Raw genomic sequence first — 24,199 nt, forward strand, 5'->3', positions numbered from 1 at the left:
CGCTGCGGTCCTTAGCAGGTCCAAGTTACCATGGCAACGTTCACATTGCCGCAGGCTGGCTGGAGCAGGGCGCGCTGGTTGAAAAAGAAAGCAAGAGAGGAAAAAGGAATTGAGAGAGAGAGAGATCACTGCAGAGGGAGGGGAGGGGAGGGATGGCGAGAAATGGTCCTCCCATTCATTACCACTATAGCACCCCACTCTGCCCCCCCAAACGAAGAAAAAAACCCTTCCCCACACCAACTACAGCTCCCCAAACACCTCCCCCCCACCAACCCAAACCTCATCATTGGCATCGAGTTGGCCGGTCAGCAGAAAGGCCTCTGCTCTGCTCTGTAATCTGCACACGTTGGATCCAAACTTCAGACTGCATTTATTATTCATCCTCGTCCTCCTCCATGGCAGACAGCACCGCGGCCTAACACACACACACATGCACACACACATGCACATGCACACAGAGCAGAACCTCCACTGAGCTCATACAGCAGCTCTCACACACACAGTGCTGTTCATAGCCATACATTGACTCATTACCTTTGGTATAATGTATTTCCATGGAGACACTGGCTGATATAAGATGGTCTGTGGATGGATGTTACAGTGACCAACTGGAACTGAACAAGCCTCATGGCCTCAGCTCACCTGAACCTTACACTTGTGACTTGAAGATTGGGGTAAAGTTTTGTCAAAATGCTGCTTCTGACTATCCAGATCAGAAAGTTGTGGCTTTTAAAACAAAAAAACGAGCCTATTAAGAAATCTTCCCATTGTTTTATTTTTCACTTAAAGTATATGTACTATTATTGCATCCTTTGTTGTTTTGTACTAGAAAAACACACAGATATGTCCAGTTTATCCCTCAGTATTCCATTTGGTATATGATGGTTTAAATTTAATAATCAGAAAAAGTTCAATTCTGTTAAAGCTAAAGTTCCTATCAAAGCATGTTTTTGGCCAAAGACAGTCTGCCCCCCAGCAGATATACATCATCCTGTTATGCCCAAAGTACCAGGGGGCATACAGGTTTGATGTTACCTCCCCTTTCCCTGCCTGAGCTGGATTGTAATATTAATGGGGGCTTGTCCGGGATTGTTAATTCATCCCATGATTAAGAAGGTAAAGTTTTGTTTACTGATTCAGAAAGTGAGCAGTTGGTGCTTTGCTTGTTAAGGCACTAAAAGTGACTCCTGTGCTGTAAGTATTGGGTTTAATTCTTCTCATTTTCTATGGTTCTGGGATGTGACAGCAAGCAGTAGGATTTATATCCAGAAACCTTGTTTGTTTTTGGTAGGTAGCTCAGTCTTTTATTTACCTTTTTAGATTAGATTTATCTATCTTGACTGTGTTCGTTTACATTTTGTTTAGCTATTTTATATGTTTTGTTGACACCCTCAGGCCCTCAGTTCAATCACAGTTTTGCTTTTGTTGTTGTTCTAAATTTCTTTACATTCAGCCAATATCTGGTTTGTTGAGGTGGATCGTAACAGATACGTATCGGTTATGCAGACGCCTGCATTTGATAAAACATCCCATAAACCAGTCAAAAACCCAATTCTGTATTCAACAGTCAGTTAAGTCAAGCTGCTGTCCATCTGTGCAAATTGGTATAATAGAATATATCATATTAAATGTTAATGTTAAAGTTTCTTTCCCCAGACCATCCGTCTGCTCAACAGTGAGCGTTAAACTGGACTCCACTTTTATCTGTTAATACTGTATATTGCAGATACCTTATACATTTTCTTTTATTCTTATTTAATCTTTTTTATTAATTTTTATTCATGTTTCAGCATCTTGATGGTAAAACGTCAGCCTGTTGACCTCAGACATGAACTGAACCTGCCTCACTGACTACTCGACCTCTGAGCAGTGGAAGTGGTGCATTCAAGGAGACTAACACGCTCTGTCGTGGTTGCTAAGATACAGTGTGGCTGACCGGGTCTGAGGCTGATTCCCACAGAGAAACTGCATCCAGATCCTCCGCTATTCTTTCTCCTATTTTTCATTCCTCTCATCTAAATCAAGAAATCGAGATGGAAAAAAAATACATTTAAATGCAAAGGTTGCTTATTTACTGAGGCTGCCTTTTTACCATTATCTACGATTGTGAGATGAGTAATGCATCAGTCATAAGTTTCTCCTGAGAGAAGAAACTTCACTGCACCTGTGGTAAAACTTTGAGGTTTCATGTGGTCCATCTCCGAAAGAACGCATCCAGAAAAATAGAATCGAAATAGAAATAGGAAAATTCTTTATTCATCCCCCAATGGGGGAAATTCAAATTAGTCAGGTAGCTCAAAAAAATTATTAATATTTACAATGATTGTATATTAACAAGAACAATAATAATACCAATTCTAATAAAAAATACTACTACTAACTAATAATAATAATAATAATAATAATAATAATAATAATAAAAGACTAAATAAATAAAAAGCACCACACCATCAAGAATGTATGGATTGCTCATCAGTTACAATAGTCAAGCACCTCAAACTCTATCATTTCATTCCATCAAGGTGAATATTGTTTTTCTTTTGTGCAGGTTGATAAATGTGAACTGTTCTTGAAGTGGACACATTTGGTGTCATTTGAGCTGGAGCACATGGTTTGCATGCTAACTTAGCCAGCTTTATGTTTAGATGTCGCATGTTCTTTGTTATGCATATCCATCACATATAGTCTTAAGATACAACAACATACTGCACATCCACATTTAAATACATTTTTTAATTTAAATTATGTGTCCCACTCTTTGATCCAGACTCAGAAGTGGAACACTCCAACACAACTTATAATAAAATTGGTTGTCAGTGTACAGTTTGGAAAAGAAATAGAAGAGATGCCAAGTTGTATTACTAAAGTTCTTGAGTCAGAAATCCAAAGTATCCAAATACTTCCAATAACTTAACACTCTCCTGGATCTGCTCTCGTTACTATTGAGTGTTCACAGACTGGACTACTTAAGGGTTGTAAAGTAGAAGCAGATTTAATTTTCTTTCATGTTCCTTCAAGCAAGTTGTGTCACTAAATCACTGAGTAAATAACCGCTCAAACTAATGTGTTTATGAAATATCAATCCAATTCACAGAAAAACTGCTTCAAGGAAGAAAACCCAAACTGGGGAATGTGGGGCACATGGGGCTGAGGTGTCCTCCCAACATTATTTACAAAATAATTTTGGATGATGTGTAATATGTAAATAAAACAGAATCCTGTTGTTTAAAGACTTTATATGAGTGTAAAATAATAGAAGATAAAAGATGGAAGTGTTATTGTTTATAAAGTTCCTCTCTAGCAGTTATTAAACCCCTAAAAACTCTAAAGTTTTTGCCATGAAAAAAAAGGCTCGGGGTATAGCTTCAGTGAATACCTTACACAGTTGAATGAATACTTATGAATATGCTAATCTGACCCCGCCTACAGCTCCACCTATCAGCAGATGAAACTGTCTTCTTTGCCTCTACTACGCTATGCAATGAGCAGCTCTAATATTGGTATAAATCATAAATCATATGTATTCTAACATAATATAATACATGATTCTCAAGAAGAGGAGGCTAAATTATACAAATTATTAGAATTTTATTAGGGCTGGGCAAGTTAACTCGTTATTGTCGCGTTAACTCATTAATTATTTAACGCCGTTAAATATTTTATCGCCCATTAACACCTTTTTTTATTTTTTTTATTTAAATTTTTATTTTTTTAAATTGGGCTTTTGTGCCTTTAATGGATAGGAAAGTTCAGAGAGACAGGAAGCAGAGAGCAGAGAGAGGGGGAACAAGACGCAGCACAGGGCCGTCTGATGCGGAAGTCGAACCTTGTTTTATCATTAATTTTATTATTGTAAAAGTCTGTTGCTCACAGGCTTTTATTTTGTAAAAGTCTGTTGCTGTCTGCTGTGGAACTGGAAAAGAAAGTAATCGGCGGATCCACCAAACATGGAGAAGGGTACGGAACTTTTACTCGGCCATTTTCATTTTAAAGTTCTTCCAGACGGCGGAGTCGACAGAACCAAAGTCATCTGTAAACACTGCCAAGTTGAATTGTCTTCTCAGCGTAGTAGTTCCAGTCTAAAATATCACTTAAAGGCAAAACACACAACTGATAGCAGCAAGTCATTCAAGGAAACAGACAGTGGAGCGAGGCTTCTACATACAAACTACAGAAAGATGCTGATGTTAAAAGTGTGTTTGCACAACAAATGTTATGGCACTTTCATTCATATGGCAGCACATTTAAAATAAAGCTAAATGCTAAAAGCTATACCGTACTTTTGGATTCATTTATGAATTTTGCGTACAAATGCGATTAATCGTGATTAATCAGGGAAATCATGTGATTAATTAGATTAAACATTTTAATCGTTGCCCAGCCCTAAATATTATACAAGCTTGCATGTGAGTCACTCAGACTGTGTTTTGTGACACAAAAAAATGATCTTATGGACATGTTAACTATGTTTAAAACATTAAAAAAATATCTACATATTTAGAATTTGGTGTCACCAACATGTTAGTTTTTAAAAATGTTTGGACAGCGGCAGGTTTATGGATATGTTTCAGATCTTTTTTAACAACAACCTGTAAGGGTTTAGAAAAATGTAATCTCATGGCAACGCGTGTGAATAACGCACCACTTCCAGTGCTTAATATCTATGCATTTTGAGCTTTGAGCAACACATTTTATGCTGCTAAATTAAAGTTAGAGTCAGGTTAGAATAAGTTTGATGTGTCACATTTCATACAGTAACTAGAATGAATGGTTAGTGTTAGAATAAAAGCACAGGACAGCGTGTCGGCTCCTCACGGTACATAGAAATGTCACACAAAACTACAAAAACACATAGTAATAACATGTGACATGACAGGACAGTAACTGCACCTTTTCAGACTGGTTGGAAAACAAAAGGATTTTAGCTGCTCAGCAGTTCAGTTTGAAAGCGGGACACAATCATAGTGTTTATTTTTTACTTCTGGGTTACGGTGAGGCGATAACGTATCTGATCTCATGACAGAACTGGAAATCTTTTACAAAAGAAATGTCACGTCAAGTCATGTGAACGCAACAGAAAGCATTAGCCGAGGGATATGTTACCATGTCACAATTTATAATCATGGATTGTGAAACTACAATGATTTGGACAAGTGAATAAAAGTGTATATTCCACATTTTCTAGTAAAACTGGGCTGTAATTAAACTTTGTGCTTCAGTTTCTAAAATGATTGCTTAAGATGATTGCATTTCAACACTTCACATAGGGCTGCATATTCTTGGAACGTAATTATAGATCTTAATTCATTGCATGCACTGCAGGCCTCTGGGGTTGCCTTGGGAGACGGGCAGTCTAATTTAGTTTATTTTTTCTTTGCATGATAGCGTTTGAACTTGTAATTCTAGATGCAGATATGAGCTGTGTTTACTGAAAATGCTTTTTCGACCTTCTCCTGAGCTCATGTGTAGTTTCTACTACAGAAACGTGTTAGTTTTTAATGGAGGGCTGTCTGATCACGTCCAATCAATCGTGGTTTCTCTGGTTTCTCTGAATCTTTTATTGGACACTGTGCACTTTAGATGATGAGATCCCCCCAAAATCAGGAGTTATTCTTGAATTGTTCAACTTTTCATTTCTACAGGCTGTCACAGAAAGGTGAATTCCTCCCCATCTTTATTTCCAGAAGCTCCTCCGGGATGCTCTTTTTAGACCATATCATGTCACTGACCTTTTGTACCTAATTAGATGTTAAACCACATGTTAAGCATCACAAAACTTTTCCAGTCTTCTTAAACATGTTACTGGCATCTGGTTAATGAGCTTATATTGTTCAAAAGAACAGTAAGATTTCCAAGTTTCAACATTTACTATGTTATGTTTATAACAGGTTTCAATGATTTACGCATCACTTTGTTCTGTTTTTATTTACATTTTTTTTTAGTAGTGTTCCAGTTTAATCAGAAAGTGAGCCATAGATCTTTTTGTTCCTCCTGTCCCACACATCTGTCCCTTTACTAATAAAGCACTGTGAGCTCTTCAGTCCTCCTGCGCTCATGTATTTATCTGCAGTCACAGCAGAACTTGTCAAATTTGTTTTGCAACATTGCTGTGGTGAAACATAGGCAGGAAAGAAACTACTCGGGATCTTTTTACCAAGGGGAGCTGTTGAGAGAGAGCTTTGCAGACCTGTCACAACTCCTTTTTATTTATTTTATTGCAACTCTGCAGTGTGGTCTCTTTAACTGTGTAGGCACCAAGAAAAGGCAACACGGATAATATGATAGAAAAGCAACTCTGCTTCCTGTCCACGCTGGTGAGTTTACTTGTTTGTTTATAGATTTTACCACAAATCCTTCACACATACAGGTGTGTGACTTCATGTTCAGGGAAATGTAGGAATTTAAAACTATTAAGGCTGGGCGAGTTAACTCGTTATTTTTTAACAACGATAAATATTTTATCGCGCATTAACGCAGGTTTTATTTATTTATTTATTCTTAAAAAATATATGTATTTTTGGGGCTTTTTTGCCTTTAATGGATAGGAAAGTTCAGAGAGACAGGAAGCGAAAACTGAAAACTCGAAAACTCTGAAAATCTTGCAAGCGCCACCTGCCAGTGGACGACATGAAAGAATCTAAACTTTATATTTTTGGGAGTCGCTCAGTGACTCTGTAGCGCCCCCTACGATGCTTAAAAATGGTCCCCGCATTGGGGTTAGTTTCGCGTGGGACGACGAAATTCGGTACACTCATTCATCATGCCCAGACGCACAAAAAAGTCTCATGCCGCCATGGTCCCACGTCCACAGGAGGGCGGCCATTTTGGATGGAAAGTGCGTTTTGGTGCCATTTTTGCCCGATTTCACACCTGCATATGATCGAACTCGTCCTACAGATTTAATGCTAGTTTATTTTATTTTGTAAAAGTCTGCTGCTGTCTGGTGCAGAACCGGAAAAGAAAGTAATTGGCGGATCCACCAAACCTGGAGAAGGGTACAGAACTTTGAATCGGCCATTTTCATTTTAAAGTTCTTCCAGACGGCGGAGTCGACAGAACCAAAGTCATCTGTAAACACTGCCAAGTTGAATTGTCTTCTCAGCGTAGTAGTTCCAGTCTAAAATATCACTTAAAGGCAAAACACACAACTGATAGCAGCAAGTCATTCAAGGAAACAGACAGTGGAGCGAGGCTTCTACATAAAAACTACAGAAAGATGCTGATGTTAAAAGTGTGTTTGCACAACAAATGTTATGGCACTTTCATTCATATGGCAGCACATTTAAAATAAAACTAAATATTTTTACTATACACTACTTTTGAATTCATTTTTGGATTTTGTGAACAAATGCGATTAATCGTGATTAATCAGGGAAATCATGTGATTAATTAGATTAAACATTTGAATCGTTGCCCAGCCCTAAAAACTATCTAAAAGGTTGCTTAAATAGAAAAGTCTGTGACAGTTTATAAGATTCACGATGATTCACCTTATGCAACCAGTCTGATGTGCATCTCCGGCGCTTTTTTAGAGAGCTTGTCTGTATAAGTGAGTGGTGAGGCCATGCATACATAAGGCACACACAGCACAACAGCATTCAGTAATGGTAGTGCACTGTGGATGATAAAATGACCACTTTGAGCACCTGAGTGCAGTGTAGAGAGATGGAGACACAAAAGAGGGCAGTTATAGCTGCGAGAGGTGATTTAGAATTCTGTGACTATCCTGCTGTGTATTTCAGATTACATTCGACTGAAAGGGAACTCTGAATGTGAGGGAAATCAGATGAAGATCTATCACATCCTCTTGAGAACACTGCACATGCTGACACACAAATGCAGGCACTCGTGATGCAAGAATGACACAATTAAATGATATTCTGCTTGAAAAACCAGCGCGTGCTTTATTTAGCCGAGATGTTTTCTGCCTGTAGTATACACAGGCCGACAGAAATCACTGCGGATTGATGGTTGTTAATGAAAACATGTAAATTATTGATGACTGAGTAAAGTTTCTGTGGATTCCTGGTTTTCAGAGAGACATTTTTATCATTTTATCATCAACAAAGACCAAATGCAGTATATTTTTTGACCTTCATGGAACTTTTTTGCATTTAGCTTTGCTCTAATTTGTCAATTAACTTATTTCTATTGTGAAATTGTCTATATATAATTCAGCTTTGGCTCAGTTTAGCTGTTACAGTGTGAAAAGAAAAGCACGATTCTGAGGTTTTAGATATCAGAACATAATAAATAAAATCATCTGGTCTTAAAAACAGGTCAATTCAACCTCAGATGTGGAACAAATTAGCACACTCCATGATTCAATAGCTTGTAGAACCACCTTTAGCAGCACTGACTTAATAAATCCTTTTTCTTGATGATGCTTTCAGTGTCTTACATGTAACACCACTGTAGTCGGAACAAATCTCAGTGGAGCCCTGCACATGCACAGCCATACACGGGATTTTGTTAACATGTTTAAGAGGCTGGCAAAGACGCCATCAGAGGCCACCGAAAATGTCAAGCAACAATGTAGGGAAATGTAACAGAATGTAAGAAGAATAAGAGCATATTTTTATAAAATACTCATGGTCTCTCCTGTAGGGAATGAAGATGATCACATGGGGCGACAGGGTTTATAAAGAAAAAAAAGGTTAAAACGAAAGAAGAAGCGAGACTGAATCAAAGCAATGATAGTTACTTAACCTATTGTGTTTTTTTCCTCCTTTCTATCAACATCCAACTGTGTGTGGAAGTGCACATGAGCTTAAATAAGCTATAAAAATGTATTAAGTTTGAGTTGTTGTCCACATCCTACACAAGATGGTTAGCTGTCTGGAAGAAAATAATTAGGCTATACGTTCATTCATTTTCTAGACAATGATTTTAATTGAATTTATATTTATTTAGTTTTTCATTTCACTGATGTAACATAAGTCCTGTAAATCGTTCATGATCTTATTCTGCAGCTAAAGGAGGACTTAAAATGAAAACAATATCATTCAGTCCTTCTATTTATCACTGCTGGGTTTTTAAAACACACGACTATGACCAAAAAACTGCTCGAGAGGCACGGGAACCACTCTTTCCATTAGAAACTAAATAATATCGGTTACAATTCTGTATTTGATCAAATCTGCTGCTCAAATATATGATTTATGCTTAATTATTTATGCTAAGATCAGCAGGGTTCGCGCATATTATTTGATTCAAATTCAAATTGTGAATTTCTTGAAACAAAACTCTCAGCCACTCAGTGTCTTCCCAATCTAACGTGTTATGTTGTACACATTTATTTTGGATGCTTTCTGTGGGGTGAGAGTGATGAGGCTCCATATGGGGAAGTAGAGTGAGTAAATGTGCTAAAAACGCAGAACTTTCCCCTTCAAATAGATTCTCTTTTGATCTGAAAAAAAAAAATAATCATAATAATGAATAAATGAATCAGTATTTTGTCATGGAATAGCCCTGAACCTAAAAATGAGAAAACACACAACATTTAGGAGGCAGAATGTTTTAAAAAAGACCTTTCAGGTTCTTTTGGGTTTGTTTTAACTTGACAGACAGTTTGCTCATTGATTTTCGGTCCACATTTTTGCCAAATTTAATTTTCTGAAGTGTTGTTTTTATTTGTATATTAGCACAAACATTACACAGAGTTAGTCTTTTTAATTTATTGTGTAAACAACTGGGAAATTAATAGAGGATTATTGTACACTGGAAAATATCAAAGTCTTACCAAGTATATTTGTTTCATTTCTAGTCAAAATATCTCATTACACTTAATATAAGACACAACTGCCTAACAAGTACCATTTCAGCCAGATATAGGGACTTGTTTGAAGACAATACATCTGGAATATCTTGTTAAATGAAAAAGTCTTGAAAACAAATTGTTTTGAGTCGGATTTCATATGAAACAAGCTTTTTTTGACATTTAAAGAGGTTTTTTAAGCTAATTTCAAGATCACTTTTAACTCAAAAGTCCTAAATATCACATCTTATTTCAAGCAATCTTGACAAGCCGATTTTCACTTGTTCCATTGGCTTATTTTTTTGCTTATTTCAAGCAAAAACGTCTTGTATTTGTTGTTTTTCTTACTTATTTTTGGAGGGGCATTTTTTCCAGTGTAGAATAATGGTTCAGTTTGATGAAACTGGCACATGTACAGTGTTCAGTAAATGAACTGTTGATCAAATAAAAGATATATTAAGGAGATTTAACCAACACAGTAAAAAGCCTTTTTTATTTCACTGACTTTAAGCTCGAGCAGCTGCACAGTTACAGAAATGCACCCAGGCACTAAAGCCTGGAGCACAGAAGCTCACACACACATTCAACATACCTGTGAGGACACACAAAGATCTGGCATGGGATGTGACTCACAGAGACGCTTTATACATCATCTAACATCCAAGGCTCTCTGCTTTACTGACTGCCAGCTAAACCAAAAACGACTACATTATTGTGGTAAGTGGGGCCAAATTCACTCTGGTGATTTACTCTCTTTGGTATGTTGAGGTTTTATGTTCTGTCATGGTTTTGATTGTTTTGGATCTTACAGACACCTGGGAAGCTTTACAAAAATGTATGTGCAGGTTTATGAGTCTGGATCAATAGGCCTTGCAGCATGTGCGGTGGGGGGAGGGGGGGTTACTACAGATGGTGAGAGTGTGATAGCACCAGAGGTGCCTGAGCTCATTAGGAAGCAGGACCATGCTCCGGTGCAGAGCCGGCAGAGGGGAGCAGGGGAGGGAGGGAGGATGGGAGGATGCAGAGCCAAGACTGAAATTTTTCACCTCGGTGTCACAGAGATCTGATGATTCACCGCCGTCTGAAAAGTTTACAATTACAAATTCTTTCTTTGTGGATTTAGACAGCAATGGAATATCTGCTATACATGATTTAAAAGGCAGTGTGTAAATAATAAGCCCAGAGGTCGCTCAGAGTCTGCGTCCTGCTGCTCCACGCAGACACAAGCCTGGACTGTGGCGCCATCTTCCTGCCAGAACCGTTTGCTTCTTTACGGCATCTTACTGTGAAGAACTTTGGCTCGTGGTGCAAACGTAGAGATTTGTAGACTTAAGATCCTCTAATAAGGGCCTGACTCCAGTATTCTGTGCAGATATATGCAACCGATTGTGGCCAAGAAGACTATCCTACAAAGTCTGAGCTTGTGGAAAAAAAACAGAACAAGAGATGAAAATAAAAAAGGTTTTTTGTCGATGTGTTCTGGGAGAAAAACCGTAATACATCAATAATATGAGAATTAAACAGTCATGAAACAGTACACATTCCTTCAATTTTTTTTTTTTTGGCAATTAATATTTATTATTTTCATTATTTCAACAATATAATAACAACAGTAACCCTCCCCAGCAAACAAACCCCTCCCAAACCACCACCATCCATGCTGATCCCTTTTTGGTTACCAACATCTACTACTGTGCTCCTTCATGTAGCTACACTATTTGCATCAATGTAGACAAAACATATAGTAACTATAACAAAATTGGACACAGAAAATAGCTCCAAACAAGGTCAATACATCAAATAAGGAAAGTAAGCACTATGTCAAAGAAATAATTGGTCAACAGAAAATAGATAAATAACAATAAGAAGAAGCACTGTTATGTATTTATTCACTACAACTTAAAACTTGCATTTGTTTGTCTGCCCACTCTGGAAGAGAGGGCACCCCCTCCATCTTCCATCCCCTGATAAGTACTTGTCTGCCAATCATGATACTGGTTTGGATATAACTTCTGATATGTTTATCCTGTCCTGTCAGAACTGAATGATCATCCAAAATAAATAACCTAGGGCTAAATGGGCATTTATATCTCTGCAATCTCACACAAATTATCATAAATATTAGTCCAAAATGGTTTCAAAGATCCGAACATAGTAAAAACAGCTCTTTACCAGAGCTTAAAATGAGGTGAACACACTCAGATGAAGAAGAACACACTACATAGTTCTCATCATCCACCCTCACTGCTTCCACAGAAATTAAATCAGTAGCAGCCAGGTGGCGCTGATCAAATCCACCTGATTAACTGATCATCAGTCAGTGTGAGCAGCTCTAAAGCAGAAGTTTTATCAGCATTCAGGTGTGTGTTAACACGATGCCGAGGAGGAAAGACATCAGAAGTGATCTTTGAAGAGCCGTTGTTGCAACTCTTGTTTTTATTTTGGAAATAAATTCAGTTAAACCAGACAATTTTATTTCAGACAACTTTCAGGAACAAACAGTAGAAAATAGACAATCTTACACTCAGAGTTTGCATCTTTTGGAAAACGTTCATTCTTTTTTTGTTTTCTCTACTTGAGTCGCAACACAAATTCAAATTTCATTCTTTCTGGATGAAGTCACAGCTCCCAACAGGGCATGAGAGGAAAAATGCTGCGATAATCTTTCAACCGTGGGACAAAAAAACCACCAATTTTCTTGTTTTTCCCATTAATCAGTTTTAGAGATTGTTTTCCTGCACGGCTTCCCAATAACGTGACTCACAACCTTCATAAATGCAAACTGTAAATCTTACGTGGCGCCATCTCATTAATCTGTCTTCATATCAGCTCCGGTTTTCTGGACCTGCTGCCAAACCAGCCATGTTAGCTGTGTAAATACACACAGCATGAGCACAACCCCGTAACACTCCCTCCATCTTGACAGACACTGGCAGAAACTTCAGAAACTCATCCTACATTCGGCCTTATTTCCCATGCGGTCATTAATTCCTGAAGCTGCACACAGCATTTTTGTGTAAAGCTGTCAGCTTCTGAGCTTAAAACCAGAGGAACGTTGGCCCGACAGATGCTGAAATGAGCCCATTTTATAAATCGTCTCACTGCTCAGTAGATTCAGGATGTGTTCTCCTTTTCCTGCCAAAGTCTTGCATGACGCATCTTTCCAATTAGCTGGAGTAAATTAGTAGCGAACACTACCCAACACAGATCAAAAAAATAAAACTAAACATTAAACATCAGAGTCAGACCCACTAGTCATCCTCAGTTTTGCTTTTCTTCTTCTTTTTCTTCTTCTTTTCCGAGCCTCCGGCTGCGTCGCCGTATAAAATGTCTACAGGTTCGGATTTCACAGAAACCTCCTCCACCTTCACTCGAACGCTGGGCTCCAGTCCCTCCTCCACCAACTCCCGCTCTCTGTCCTTCTTTTTCTTCTTCTTCTTCCTCTTCTCTCCCAAATCGTCCCCCTCCAGGAAGGCGTGATCCATCATCACTTCCTCCTGAATTTCCTGAGGTTCCTCTTTCACCCTCAACACTTGCACCTCCATTTGCTCCGTCTTCACCAACTTTTCTTTCTTTTTCTTCTTCTTCTTCTTCTTCCTGCCTTCCTCCTCATCCTCCTTCTCCTCCGCCCCGTGCCTCGTTTCCTCTATAAATCGCTTGACCACCAGGGGGCGGAGGGTTGTGGAGGAGGGCCCGAAGGCAGCTCCATCCACCTCATTCTCTGCCACGCAGGTCAACGTGGGGGTCTTGCTACCAAAGGGGTGGAACCGCTGTTTGAGCCCAGCTGGAATCGAGGGTGCTGGAGAGGCGGGGATGGCCCGAGGGGCCTGGTTGGTGCTGCCGTCTCCGTAGCTCTCGCACACGTTCAGCAGGCCTGAAAAAGTGGGACCTAAAACCATGTCGCCTGGCGCCTGCTTGTCGCTGGTGAGCAGGTGAAGCTCTGAAGCTCCGTGGTTGGAGGCCAGGATGCTGTAGATCTGTTGGCGGCTCCCAGGAGCCGCAGCCGTGGGAACCTTCAGAGTCTGGAGACCTGACAGCGGCACCTTGATGCCACTGAAGCTGGGCGGTGAAAGGAAAGTTTGGGGGTCAGTCACAACAGGCTGGGAATTCATCTTCAAATGTTTACATTAGGGCTGGGCAACGATTACAATGTTTTATCTAATTAATCACATGATTTCCCTGATTAATCACGATTAATCGCATTTGTACGCAAAATCCAAAAATGAATCCAAAAGTAGTGTATAGCTTTTAGCATTTAGTTTTATTTTAAATGTGCTGCCATATGAATGAAAGTGCCATAACATTTGTTGTGCAAACACACTTTTAACATCAGCATCTTTCTGTAGTTTTTATGTAGAAGCCTCGCTCCACTGTCTGTTTCCTTGAATGACTTGCTGCTATCAGTTGTGTGTTTTGCCTTTAAGTGATATTTTAGACTGGAACTACTACGCTGAGAAGACAATTCAACTCGGCAGTGTTTACAGATGACTTTGGTTCTGTCGACTCCGCCGTCTGGAAGAACTTTAAAATGAAAATGGCCGAGTAAAAGTTCCGTACCCTTCTCCAGGTTTGGTGGATCCGCCGATTACTTTCTTTTCCGGTTCCACAGCAGCCGGCAACAGACTTTTACAAAATAAAAGCCTGTGAGCAACAGACTTTTACAAAATAAAAGCCTGTGAGCAACAGACTTTTACAATAATAAAATAAATAATAAAACCTGCATTAATGCGCAATAAAAAAAATTATCGGCGTTAAATAATAAACGCGTTAACGCGATGATAACGAGTTAACTCGCCCAGCCCTAGTTTACATCAATATCATTTTTATTACATTTGGGAAATATATAAAAAAAATTTAAAAAAAAAACTCAGCAAAGAGTCTGAGTATGATTTGTCACAGAAGGCACTGAAAACATCAACGAGCTTTCTGATGAGATGGACATCGAAGATTGAACCGCTAATACTAAACGTTTGAGACCTTCCGGATATTTGAGCTTTATGGAACATTGTGGTGAATATTTATCGAGCTGGAACTGCTCGATAAAGATCCGTCAGACGAGTCGGAGGTTAATTCTTGTCGTGTGCGATCACTCAGGATTGTCCTCCTCCCGCAAAATGTGCCTATGTGGCCTTTGTTCGTGCAGGCAGATACAACCAGCGCTTATGTGAATGGAAATGCGATCTATAGTGGCCATGAGACATGTGAAGGGTAGAAATGGTCAAATCGTTGTTTTCACCCTATTCATGAATGTTTTAACCACCCCAAGTCATTTAGAGTTCTAACTCCAGTAAAAGGATGTTATGTTTTATTAAGCCAACCAGAAGGTGACAGTGTTTTGTTGTAATGTGTTTTATTTACATGTAACTAGGCAACCAGAAAAATGGCATCCATTAATGTGACGGTTGCCTTTTAGACCTATCCATGGGGTAATGACATAAGGAAGTATATCAGCAAGTTACTATTAAGTAATTGTTTTTTAAATGGAAATGTGTGACAAGTAAGATTGAGCCTATCATCATTAAAACATTAACATATTAATGTCATATTGCCCATCTATTAATGAAAATTTTGCAATATATTTAGAGTAAACTTGTAAAACAAAGTGAGTCAACTTTATTTTACTTATCAAGCATGTAATCTCGTACATACACATAATTTAGGACTGCTTTTAATATCCAGTAGTATGATGACACTTTTATCTTATTCGATTTTGTTGCATTTTATTGCTTTCACTGTTCTTTTATTGTTTTAATTTGTTTTTACTTATTCTTCTCTTTATTTATTACCTGCTGTAAAGCACTTTGGTACATCGTAATGATTGTTTGTAAAGGGCTATATGAATAAAATACATTTATATTTACATACACAGCCATGTACTTAAGTGTACTTAGTATACTTTAAGTTGTTCCCCTTTTGCACACTAAAGTACATTAAATGGACTTCAGATTCTGATTTTGTACATTTTAATTACAACTTAAATGTACTTAGCACAAAACTAGTTGTTCCAAGTTAACTGATTATTGACACACTTCAAGTATACTAAGGATGAGTCTGACTTTGGGTATAGTCAAGTATGCTAAAAATGTAAAATAATTAGAAACAGTAAAAGTTTGACTGCAAATGAGAAGCAGAGGTAAGGAAACGGATGGAAAGGGACTGACTGCACCCACCATTCTGGGTCAAAGCTGGTCGGAGCTTTAATGAGCCATAACTCGTTGTTGTTGTTCTTCAGACTGTCTGCCAGGGTGCTGCTGCACGGTACATGGCAGAGAGACACAAAGTCAGCAGGACACTCGTACCGCGTGATCTTCTTCTCTGTGGAAACAAACACAACCTGGGTTTTTTTTCCAACAAGAAATGACCAACTGGCTTCTGCCGCTAAAAGCTGCTCAAACATAGTTGCACTCGCATTTCAGTCATTTTAATGCACCAGTTAAGTGGGATTTATGTACTGAAACTCACCGGCTTCTTTCAGTGGTTCTACCGATGCCGCAGAAGGATTCTCCTCTTCATCTTCGCTTGATGACAGCGGTGTATTTTTCGGCATTTTTTTTTAAGTTTTGGAATGACCGCAATCTAGTGAAATAAAAACTTATCTACCTCGGTACGCATGGCTTTCAGGGGATGCACATGTCTTAACACAAGATGAACTGTGACCTTTAATTGCTTTACTTCCGTGTCAGATTTGAATGTAGTTCTCTCTCTCTCTCTCTCTCTCTCTCTCTCTCTCTCTCTCTCTCTCTCTCTTCATTTATTATTTAAACTACTTATATATGTATTTATTTTGGTATGCTTATTTGTTCTTCATTTATTATTAATGATACTCGTCATGTTTTTGCACTGTTTTTGTATCTTGTAAAGCAAAATAAAGTTGTATTTAAAAATAAATAAATAAATAAATTTGAATGTAGTTCCACGTCCAGGTTTGAGGGGACTGTTGGCGTCCGCAACACCGGGTAGGAAAACTCCAACACCCACAATTCTCCGCGCAGTGTTACGTAACGTTCCAGCGTCCGTCGGGGGAAACAGTTGACAGCAACGAAGAGTAGGCCGAAGTGGGTAAACAAAACAGATGTTTGAAACAAAAGGCGAGAACAGCAGTAACTTTTTAGCTAAAAATTAATCCATATAATGTCTAAAAATATTTTAAAGCCGTGTGAGGCCCGTTAAGGCAGAAAGTCGGCAGAAAAGAGAGGGCAAAGCTAAATAGGTTAACACGGCTAACCTGTGATAGCACGTTAGCAAGCTAGCTGGGGTTAGCCAGGTGGGCGGACAGCCATGTCGTCCCCTTCTTCCTCCAGGCGCCAGTGGTGCTACCTGTGCGACCTTCCAAAGATGCCGTGGACTGTGGTGTGGGACTTCAGCGAGGTGGTCTGTCGCGGGTGTGTGAACTACGAGGGGGCTAATCAGATTGAGTTTCTCATAGCGAGCGCCCGACAGCTGAAGCGCACCCACAGCATGCAGGACGGCAGCGTCAGGTCACCTGGTCCCATGCCCAATAAGCACGGCTCTGCGTCCCGAGGAGAGGCTGCGGCAGATGGTGGCAGGCCGCTTTCCGATCGCTTTGATCGGGGAGGAAGGGGAGATGGTATCGTGTCGGCTTTACGTGTGCCGCCCAACGGGCTGCACCGTGACGGTCAGCCGCCTCAAGAGGTGAACCGTCAGAGCCCCAGCGGCAGCCGGAGACCCATGCTCGGCGCTGCCATCAATCCCAGTCTAGTGACTCAAAGTATTGCAGGGATTCCCCACGGGCTGCTTGCGGGCATGCCAGCGGGTCTGACCGCACGGACAGCCCCTATGAGCAGTCCAATGATCTTCCCTGCTCCGGTGCTGGCCGAAATGAGCCGCAGACAGCTGGGGTTAGGGATGGGAATATCCCCCTTTATCACTCCAGAGCTGGAGCGAGAGCTCAGTTCCTCCCAGAACCAGGCCAAAGCCCAGGCACAGACCCACACGACAGTGGCTAGCAGCAGTGCCAGCAAAAGCATGAGCATCGCCTCTTCGTCCTTCTCTATGGTTGGAGGTGTCAGCCAGACTAGTCCGAAGCCTGCCTCATCTCCAGCCCGGCAGCCGCGCCCCCTCACCTCCAGGTCTGGAGGAGAGCCCCTCGGATCCAGCACCTCGGCAGAAGCAGCCACCACCGCTGCAGCGTTACCCAACAGTGGCGCCTCAGAGCTGGGATCAGCGTCTGCCAGCAACACCCACTCCACTGGAAACGCTCTGTCCTGCACCTTGTGTCACGAGAGACTGGAGGACACGCACTTTGTTCAGTGTCCATCAGTGCCGGGGCATAGGTTTGTGTTTGTGATATCATCCTGAAACATTACAGTTTATAGTTTTAACATAAACTGACACAAAATGACTGTTTGCTCCTCTGCCTCCTGTAGGTTCTGCTTCCCCTGCACCAGAGTATACATCCAGAGCCGACGGGGTGATGGCGAGGTGTACTGCCCCAGTGGAGAGCGCTGTCCATTGGATAACTCCCCCAACAGCCCCCCATGGGCCTTCATGCAGGGAGAGGTCTCCACCATACTGGGCACAGGTGCAGCGGGAGCAGCAGGAGCAGCTTCAGCATCGGCCGCTGTGTCCGGAGGCAGCACCGGGCCGGGAGCTGCGGCAGCATCCGGAGCAGCGAGTGGGCCAGCAGCAGGTGGAGGCGGAGGTGGAGGTGGAGGCGGAGGCGGAGGCGGGAGCGGAGATGTCACTGTCAAGAAGGAGAGAGAAACGTGATGATTGTCATGGCAACTATGACCCAATACAGCAACAGGCAAGTCTTCACACACACCAACCAGGTGTCCACGTAACCTCAAATGTTGTTTAAAGGGGAGTGTTGACTGTCTGTGTAGGAGCTATTTTGTAAAGTTAGTTTTAGTTTTTTGGTTCTAGTTGTACATTTAATTAGCTAATTATGAGTAACTTTATTTGATTTAATTTCAGTGCTTTATTTAGATTAGATTTTTTTGCTAATATTCCTTGTTAGTTATTTGTTTAGAATATTTTTGGTAATTGGGTCACACTGGGCACCTGGAGTACCAGCATGCACCTGGGTGGGCCGATGGTTTCTTTACCAGGGAAAAGGAGAGAGCAGCAGGTTTTCTTTGTTCTTTTGTCTAATTTTATTTATTTATTTGAATAGGGACAATGGACATTAATGAACATCAGTATAAAAACAAATGTAAATATGCCGGATTATAGCTACAAAGCTAGTTTTCATCCATAGTCCTTTGTTTTATTGTTTTGAAACAAATCATCAGAGTCATTCATCTTCTTTTGCCACATCTCCCATGGTGCATCAGTGGCCTTATGATTTAGTTTGGTTTAAGTTTAATTTGTTTTTTATGGACAAATGGCCACTACAGTCTGCATGTGATCCCAGGTTTGCCTCTTTCAGAGCTTTAACATGGCAGAATGTTATGTTTGTTTGTTTGCTCTTTGCTACCCCAGAGTCGTACCCCACACAGAAGGAGATGTCTACACTGGACTGTTGAGGGACCCAGAAGAAAAGCAACACAGCAACCCACAAATCAGAAAACCTCCACTGCACAGGTCTTAACTCCACTTCCTCACATGTCAGTTTATCTGTGTTATCAGGCCTCAGCAGATCTCTGACTCAAGTTGCAAAGACTGCCTTTACATCATATCATTTTTATCTTAACAAATACTGACATTGTCAACCTTTACCCTAAACTCCCCCCATGTAAAAATAATGTAAAGTAAAGCATTAATTAGGTTTCCATCACATCCTGTGCGTTACATCAAGAAGAGCGATTCTGGCTCATATTTTCAATCCGACAAACAGCAGAGATCCTGGTGATACAACCGAGACAGCGGCTACAGAAACATGTAGAATCCAACGGTTTGTTGCTGCTGGAATCAGATATTCAGCACAAATCACCAGCTCAACAGCCCTCCGAGTTATTTATATCACATCACATTGGACATTTTATCGTTCCAAAGCCATGAAAAACTTGGCTGGCCCATCGCTCTTTTTTTTTTTACGGTCAGGTCAGGTCAGGTTAGTCAGACCTCACACAGTTTGTGAACCCTGCAAAGAGATGAGCAACATGTGAACAATAATCCAGTTTTCTATTAACAAAATCTGACAGCCATCAGAGTAATGTGAGAAATGCTTTACATCACATAACAACACTTCAAGCAGCCAGTGAAAAGAGGAGAGGAAGAGTGTCTACTTCTCTTTGTGGTCAGTATCGCAGTAATATATATTCTATTTATATATTATATTATATGTTAAGAGGAGCTTGTTAACAGACCTGAAGGTTATGGTTTCAGATTGTGATCAAACTAAATTCAGAGAGCGTTCAGTGATGGGTCCCAGCATCAGCGTGCCACATTCTGATTTATGATCACTTAATAGATCATTTCACAAGTGTTCAGTGTTCGTGAGTCAGAATACATTCATCTTTGTGACCCTCATTTAGAATTTCCTATCATTGCATTGGAGACCTAACCCCTAAAATAAAAGAAACACTTGAAAAAGAACGCATCGATTTGATGTTCTTACCTTATTTGTGTGCAATAAGTGCAAAAAAAGCTTCACAAAGTTCCACTTTAAGTTTAAAAAACCCAGATGAACGGACTAAATCTCCTCCATCCTGATGGAAAAACGCAGATTTAGGCTAGACTTGGTGCTCCGCCGTTCTGTGTGTAGGTTGGACACCACAGAGCTGATCCAGTCCACACCACTGAGGAGCTGTGTGCTCTGTGTGAATGAGCTGCAGCAGCACCACCAGGGGACTCTTTTTGTCCGTGTTCGGACTCTCAGTGTGAAAAGATACACTCGTAAAAAACAAAAGCAGCTTCAGTCGTTTCTTATCTCTGTCGTCAGACCTGACTGCAGTAAAGAAAGTGAAGAAAAAAATCTGCTGTCTTGGACAAAATGCCAAAATCTCTGCCAGTTCCTCCAGATAAAATCTAATCCGCCTGTTCAAGAGACAACTCTCAGGCACAAGTGACAAAACCCTTGACAGTAATCATCACAAAGTGTAGCTTGTAAATCAAGATTTATTTTATTGCTTTATTTTAGTAAAAGGAGAAAAAGAATCTCTGTAAGACGTGTGAGATGCAGACTGACCTGTGATGTGGACAGAATGCCAGTAGTGACGTTTCTCTGTGCACTTTTTCTTTAGTTTTTGGTTGTTTTTGGTCAGCTTCACACAGAGAAAACAGGATTTTTGCTGTTTAGACACGACGAATTCATCCGTCGGCCTCAGAGACTCTGCCTTTGACTGTATTTAATATTGCTTACATACAAATCCAGCTCAGCCTACGCTTCACCCCCCCGAATGTATATCTAAAGATATCTATTGATAGGCCTAGGACTATATTTTATACTAGAATGTTCGATGTTATATACTGTAATAGTATGGATGTGCAATCCCTTTGGTCTTAGTATATGCAGCAGTTTAAAATATGCTATCAAAAAACGAATGCGTATCATTTCCTAAACCTTTTGTTTTTAAAGGGAGAATCCGCCTGAAAACAGAAACACTTTCTGACACTGAGAGTTGAACTAAACAGAAGAGCATCTAAACATCCGATTGTCTTTGTTTCATTTTCTTTTTCAGACTTTATATGACGGATACATTAAAAATCTTGCAGGGATTTCATGAAATTAAACCGAACAGTTCACAATGTTGAGTTCAGGGTGGATTCTCCCTTTGTGTGCAGCATGTACCATCAGTACAGAAGCACACACCAACCAAAGGTGGTTTTTATGCCCAACCCAGTGTTTCTGGATGTAAAAAAAGTCACTATTTCTGGAGCACTTGGTTGTCTTCATCGGTTTACAGACTCCCATCTCTGACTGTGCTGATGGGATCTGATGGCGTTGAGCAGAGCGTGTCCCACAGGTCAGGTCTGTTATAGAGAAATGGAATTTAAGTAGAATATGCACTGATTCGTAATGCAATCCCTTGTTAAGTGCCTTTTAAAAATGTTTACCATCTGCTTTTGTCTGGGAACCTCAGGGGAAGTAGGAGTGAAAATGAGCTCTTTATTGTCACGTCAATGATTGACCTGAATCTGTTTCCCTTCGGTCGCCATCACGACGGCTTTTACCTGAAGCCGACTGGCCCGTTCATTGTTTTCTGTGCATCCCTCTCTGTTTCAAGTTTCCTTTCATCATTGTACCTTTTTTCTTTTTCCCTTTTTGTAGATCTGTTGGTTTTACTGCAGCTTCATGTACAAAATTTTAGAAACCAGGAATAAACGGGATGGAAACTTTCTCATGTTGGTGTGTTCTTTTCTTAAAATTCAGACTCGTAGAATGTAACAAATCAAAATCCATCTGTTTGAACTGTTTTTGACCAGGATTATTTAATTAACTCTGTGATGACAGGACTGAGCTCAGTATGTACAGAGAAGCAGATCCTCTTCAGGTTGTTTTGAGACGTTGGACTTCTTGATTCAGTGTCTCCGTGCGGCTGTGGAGCAGGAAAGTGGCCACAAGGTGGCGCTTGTGACTACAGAGTGACTGACGGAGCAAAAGCTGCACAGACATTTTCATTTGGTCTTCCAACAGATGCATGTAGAACCTAAATGTTTCCAGACACCTCTCATTTCTTTGTATCTTCCTAGGAAGCTGGGAACTGTGCAGTGATTTATTAAAGTTATAAATGGAAAACAGGCCAACAGAGTCTGTATCATTCTAACAAGGTGTTTGCAAGAAATCATACAGTAATGTGGAAAAGCCTTGATGGGGCCCTCATTTCTTTACAAATTATCAGAGAAACAGGTTCAGTGATTTATTGAATCATATGAAAACATGAATGGAAGTTCAGTATAAAAGACGAAGCAGAATTTGTACAATTCTAACATGTTTGAAGTGAATATCTGCTCTGAGCTGCTTTCTCCTCCAGCACAGCCTGAACCCTCTCAGACGAGCTTTCTGTCCTTTCTTTAAGGAGTCTTCAGGAATAGTTCTCCAGGCTTCTTGAAGGACATCCCAAAGCTCTTCTTTGGATGTGGGCTGCCTTTTGTTCCGTTCTCTGCCAACATGATCCCACACTGCTTCAGTAATGTTGAGCTCCGGGCTCTGGGGAGGATTCATCCCTCCATCAGACCTGCTGCCACTGATTTTCAGCCCACTTCTTGTGTCCTTTGGCACAGCTCAGCCTTTTCTCCCTGTTTCCCTTCCTTAAGAACGGCTTCTTGACAGCCACCCTTCCATGGAGCCCATTTCTGATGAGGCTTGGGCCAACAGCAGATGGATCAGCTGAAGGTCCAGATGCATCTCTCAGCTCCTGTGTCAGGTCTTTGCTGGACTTTTTCCTCTTTCTTAAGGACATCACTTTCAGATCCTGTTCATCTGCTGTAGATAGTTCTTTAGGCCTGACACTTCTTCTTCTGTCCTCCACTTGTCCAGTTTCCTCAAATGTTTTAAGGACACACTGCACACCATGCTGAGATATGCCAAGTTTTCAGCTAACAGCTCTTTGGGAATCACCTTGTTGCTGCAGAAATCCTGTTTTCTGTCTGTCAAACTGTGTTATCTTTGCTGGTTTTCACACATGCAGCTAAAGAAATGATGTGTCTCTGTGACAGGCTGCTGGGAACAAAGTGCCTAAAGATACGATTTTAAATGGCTTCTTTGCTAAGTTGTCTTTTCTGTGTGGACACAACACTGGCTCATCCCTTGAGTTAGGAGCCTTTTTTCTGCCTGAATGATTCATATATCAGAGTTAAGTGGTGCAAAGAAAAAACACATTCCTCTGAAGATGCTCAGGTACAAGGACTGGACTGAAAATTAGTGAAAAAGCAGAAAATGTCCAAAGAAAAACGTTGAAAGCTGCAGAACTATTGTTCAGGACCACTTTAAAAGATTACAAGAAAGATTTGCTGCTTGGAAGCAAAGAAATGGGAGCTGGACTAAGACTGACACTTAAAAAAAAATCCGTTTTTCCTGGGAAATCAGCTCGGATTCACCGGTTTTGACATGAATCAGCTCGATTAAAATGACACATTTTCACGCAACCTGTCGCTTTTTTTTTATTGCGATAAAGATGCAGCGGTGGGGGTTCCGTGAGTTATTTCTCCCCACCGTCCGGCCGCCGTGCTTCTGGTAGGCCGTTTCCTCGATTAGTGTCAGCTCATTACAGCCATTGTTAAACCAATTATAGAGGTGTTAATGGACGATGGAGGCTCAACTGGCATGAAAAACAACCTGCAGAGACTGGATGGGAAAAAAATGGGATCTGGAAACGTGCGTCGATCAAGGATGTTTATTAAAAAGAGGAAAACAAAGAAAGAAGGAAATACTGAACGCGTGCAAATGTGAGAAGACGTGGAATCAGTTAAATTAACCAGGGTGGAACATTTCTGTCCAGAAGTCATTCAGAGGTATTTTAGACTTCTCCAACGGACTGAATTCAAACATATTTGACAAAAAATGGCAGCAAACGTTAAAAATGAGCTCATATATAA

The 24,199-nt window shown here is 40.4% G+C and overlaps 2 protein-coding genes across 2 annotated transcripts; one reads left to right on the forward strand and one right to left on the reverse strand.

Moving 5' to 3' along the window:
• Positions 1 to 12,158: 12,158 nt before the first annotated feature.
• Positions 12,159 to 17,595, reverse strand: polr1g (RNA polymerase I subunit G). Its single transcript, XM_075472850.1, has 3 exons — positions 16,220 to 17,595; positions 15,928 to 16,072; positions 12,159 to 13,816 (listed from the first exon to the last, which is right to left on the reverse strand). Exons 1-3 carry the CDS (start codon positions 16,302 to 16,304, stop codon positions 13,009 to 13,011), a joined length of 1,038 nt encoding a protein of 345 aa, XP_075328965.1. The 5' UTR covers positions 16,305 to 17,595; the 3' UTR covers positions 12,159 to 13,008.
• LOC142388021 (interferon regulatory factor 2-binding protein 1-like) lies at positions 16,749 to 22,403 on the forward strand. Its single transcript, XM_075472849.1, has 3 exons — positions 16,749 to 18,051; positions 18,145 to 18,524; positions 19,202 to 22,403. Exons 1-2 carry the CDS (start codon positions 17,036 to 17,038, stop codon positions 18,485 to 18,487), a joined length of 1,359 nt encoding a protein of 452 aa, XP_075328964.1. The 5' UTR covers positions 16,749 to 17,035; the 3' UTR covers positions 18,488 to 18,524; positions 19,202 to 22,403.
• The last annotated feature ends 1,796 nt before the right edge of the window (positions 22,404 to 24,199 follow it).

The sequence above is a fragment of the Odontesthes bonariensis genome, chromosome 9 (assembly GCF_027942865.1).
Source record: "Odontesthes bonariensis isolate fOdoBon6 chromosome 9, fOdoBon6.hap1, whole genome shotgun sequence".
Lineage (NCBI taxonomy): Eukaryota > Metazoa > Chordata > Actinopteri > Atheriniformes > Atherinopsidae > Odontesthes > Odontesthes bonariensis.